General features: G+C 40.7%; 1 protein-coding gene across 1 annotated transcript; it reads left to right on the forward strand.

Annotated features, from left to right (window-relative positions):
- Positions 1-833: 833 nt before the first annotated feature.
- Positions 834-1,709, forward strand: LOC131071995 ((R)-mandelonitrile beta-glucosyltransferase-like). The gene is made up of 2 exons (XM_058007995.1): positions 834-1,317; positions 1,393-1,709. The coding sequence occupies exons 1-2, from the start codon at positions 834-836 to the stop codon at positions 1,707-1,709; spliced, it is 801 nt and encodes a 266-aa protein (XP_057863978.1).
- The last annotated feature ends 2,726 nt before the right edge of the window (positions 1,710-4,435 follow it).

Raw genomic sequence — 4,435 nt, forward strand, 5'->3', positions numbered from 1 at the left:
ATGACTTGTACTATGATACTTCAAAGTATCTTATTTCGATCTCATCCTTCTATTTTCTTCAAAACAATTCTCTATCTTGTATTCTCCTTTAATCTTGGGTGGTGAATCAAAAGAATTCTCTACCACATATTCTTCTTAATCTTGGACTCCTCATTCACCACCCATGTGAAGACACTTGTCCTCTAATCATACTTTTTAGGCTTTTAATCAATTTAAACTTTTTCATCATACTTTTAGTCTGCCAATCCAAATCTTATAGCCAAAATTATATAAATTGAATGTCATCCTATTACATTTATGAATTTGAACCTCATATAATATTATTTTCTTTAACATTTTATTCTTATATACTCTAAATTTCATAAACACCTAACATTCTATCTCATCCTCCATTTTCTTCGAAAGAATTCTCCACCATATATTCTCCTTTAATCTTTAATTCCTTCTCATTCACCGTTCACCACCCATGTGAAGGCACTTACCGAGGCTCAACCAATTTGAACTTTTATATCATACTTTTAATCTATCTCACTTTACCAAATTCGTCCTACATCATTTATGAATTTGAACCTGAACCTCATACTATGTGTTATTTTCTTGGTGAAAGTACCTCCAAACCATCGAATTATCATTCTTAAGCACGACCACCGTTGCTTGATACAACATAAATTGATCTTGAAAAAATTCCTTACTGTTTATAGCGATAACTTTTAACTTAATCTTATAGGTATACAAGAAATTTCATTTACACCGAACATTCTAGACACATAATACTTGTTGAAGTGTGTATATATATGGAAGCCGGGCTCAACTGATCTCAAGCAATTATAAAGATGGGGATGAGTGGCCTGCACGCAGTGATTGTACCTTTCCCTGCGCAAGGCACCATCAATCCTCTCATTAATTTGGCCCAGTTGCTCTCTTCAAGAGGGGTATTCATCACTTTCGTAAACATGGAATGGAGTCACAAGTGCATGTCTAAAGCAGCTCATAATGATGATGAACCCACGTTTAAGTTTCTCACCAATCCAGATGGATTGCCGCCAGATCATGGTCGCCTGGCCAATCTTGCCGAGTACGTAATCGCAGTGGAACATCTTGGCCCTGTCTTGGAGCAACATTTGCTGAGCAGCTTATCAGATGGAAAAACTCCTCCCATCACCTGCATTATAACAGAAAATTTCATGTCCTGCACTCACCAAGTGGCCAAAAAACTGGGAGTGCCCCGAGTGATCTTCTGGACATTGTGCGCTGCCTCTTCTATTGCTCAGTGCAACGCAAAACTTCTTCTCTCTCGCGGACATATTCCTGTCAAAGGTACAAATTCTATACCACTGAAGCTTCCTCAATTTTATTTTAATTGCTCAAAATATTTGTCATGACTGATTGCAGTGGAGGAATCGAAGAGGGCGGACAAAGTGATCACTTGTTTGCCCGGGAATCTTCCACCTCTGTTTCTGAGCGATCTGTTCTCTTTCTACCGTGCTACCGACACATCGGGCGTTTTATTCCAGTGGGCCCTGCGTGAGTCCCAATTCCAAAGCAAGTTAGACTATGTGCTGGTCAACACGTTCGATGAGCTGGAACCCCCTGAGATGGTAAGCGCACTGTCCTGTAATGGCTGCCCTGCTTTGGCAGTAGGGCCTGTATTTCTTCCCAATTTGCTGGCAGGAAAAGATTTGAACGGGCGTGGGAGTTTGCAGGAGTAGGACGACAGCTGTCTGAAATGGCTCGACGCCCAAGAGCCGGCTTCGTTTATATACGTTTCCTTCGGCAGCATCGCTGTCAAATCAAACGAACAGCTGGAGGAACTGGCAATCGGATTGGAGAAAAGCCAACACCCCTTTCTTTGGGTGTTACGAATGGATATTGCGGGAGGCATGCCTGCAACTCTGCCGGAGGGTTTCGAAGAGAGGACAAAAGATCGGGGACTGATTGTGAAATGGGCGCCTCAGGTGAAAGTTCTGTCTCATCCTTCCGTAGGAGGGTTCCTCAGCAATTGCGGGTGGAACTTGTTAATTCTGGCTAGCTTGGATAGCTATTCGTCCTGACCCAGAAATAGCATCATTAGGTATGGGTAGTTTGGACTGCTGTTCGTCTTGACCCAGAAATTAAAAAATGGTTGTTTTTATCAGATCCTATTGTTAGGATAAAAAAAAACAATTGTTATTTAATAGTGGCTCTTTTTAGGTGACACCTCATACCCAAAATTAGTTATTGGTTATTGAGTTGTCTTAATCTCAGTCGTTGGTTTGAATTAATCTCGGTCGTTGGTTTTCCAATAGAGTAGTATAAAAAGGGGTCATGGGTCATTTGGAAAATAGAAGTTTGAGAATTATTTGCAGATTTAGCAAATAGTCTTGCGGTGTTAGCAAGGGGTGCAGTGATAGCGTTGGGGATAGCAGTGCAGGAATATCAACAGGAGAAATTGGGAGATTGTCAGAGTTCTGCCAGTGAGAGGCAAGGAATTTTGTATCTCTTAATTTGAAGTTAATATATTTCTCATCTACGGTACTGGTTTTCCCTTCGAGGTTTTCCCAGGGACAATTGTCCGGAAATATCGTGTCATTGTATTACATATTTCTTTCTGCCTATTTTTATTTGTGAAGTTGTAGTTGTGTTATTTTCCAATATTTGTTGATCAAATAATCTATTAAAGATAGGAGGTTAATAATCAATAACTACAATAGAATTTTCACATGGTATCAGAGCTAAGTTAAGGGTAGAAGAGATTTACCTTGGGCGAAGGAAACTGAGGGTTTATAAAACCTAGTTTAGCCTCTTTAGAATTTTTATTTTCTTTGACCTTTGAGATGTCCTCAGTTGGTTTAAGAGATCGGGACAGATTTGATGGAGCCTCTAATTTTGGTGTCTGGAAAGCCAGAATTTCTTTATTGCTAGAAAAGAATGGTATCAAGGAATATGTTACCACTGTTGTGACTGTACCTTCAGATGCAACACAGCTTGTAGCATACAAGAAGGAGGATTCCAAAGTGAGGAGGCTAATCTTTGATGGTGTCAAGGACCATATAGTTCCACATATTGCAGAGTTAGATACTGCAAAGAAGATGTGGGATGCCATTCTGAATCTGTACCAGAATGCTACCACTAATCGGAAGCTGATTCTTAGAGAAAAGCTGAGGAATACCCGAATGAATAAGGGAGAAGACGTGACGAGTTACCTCACCAAACTCAGACTTGTCAAGGATGAGTTAGCGGCTGTTGGAGATAAACCAAGTGATGATGAGTTGGTACGGATAGCCCTAAATGGGTTTTCTAAGCAATGGGATGTCTTTGTTCAAGTTGTTAATGGATGAGACACCTTATCAAATTGGGATCAACTTTGGAGTGACTTAACTCAGGAGGAGCTTAGACTAAGCCTTGTCAATGGAGCCAACAATAAGAGTCAGAAAAGTGAGGCAGAACAGGAGAACATTGCCCTAGTGGGTAAAGGAAAAGCAAAGAAGGGGTCCAGCAAAGGATCAAATCCAAAAGGTGAGAAGAAGAAGAAAGACTTGTTGAAGATCAAGTGCTACGGCTGTCACGAGTTTGGCCACTATGTCAGCAATTGCCCAGAAAGGAAGAAGAATGACAAGAAAGGCAAGAAGCAAGTTGCAGCTTCAGCAAGTGCAGATGAGCTCTCAAATAGAATGGAAGATGAGTTTGCACTCATAGCGTGTATGGTTAGCTCAACCTCTCAGAGTGTTTGGTACATAGATAGTGGGGCGTCATTTCATATGACAGGAGTTAGAGAATACTTCTCTAGTTATAAGGAGGAGAGCACCGGAATCCAGATCTCTATGGGAAACATGTCCAAAGTCAACTCAGTTGGGAAAGGGGCCGTTCAATTTCAAAGGGAGAATGGTAAGATGATTCCTCTTCATGATGTGTTGCATGTTCCAGGCTTAGGGATGAATTTGATTTCTGTATCTGTCCTTCAGGACAAAGGGTACAATGTACTCTTTAGAGGGGCACATGTATTGATTAAGCATAAGGATTGGAAATCACCCATAGCTATTGGAGTTAGGAGTGGTTGACTTTATAGGTTGCAGTTTGATACTCCTAAGGCACTCATGAGCAATAGTAATCCTAGAGATCTTGGAGAGCTATGGCATAGGATGATGGGCCATATGCATCATGGAGCACTTAAATTGCTTCATGAGACTATGACAGGTGTTCCAGAGGTGAACACAGAGCATGATGATGTATGTAAGGGATGTGTGTTGGGGAAGTTTGTGAAAGCAAATTTTCTAAGGAGTGACACTAGATCCAAGGGTGTTCTTGATCTAGCACATTCAGATGTATGTGGACCAATGTCGATGAAATCTCTCAGAGGGTATGAGTACTTTGTTGTTTTTATTGATGATTTCTCCAGGAAGACCTGGATATACTTCTTGAAAACCAAGGATGAGGTTTTTAGTCGCTTCCAAGAGTT

Source organism: Cryptomeria japonica, chromosome 1, assembly GCF_030272615.1.
Source record: "Cryptomeria japonica chromosome 1, Sugi_1.0, whole genome shotgun sequence".
NCBI lineage: Eukaryota > Viridiplantae > Streptophyta > Pinopsida > Cupressales > Cupressaceae > Cryptomeria > Cryptomeria japonica.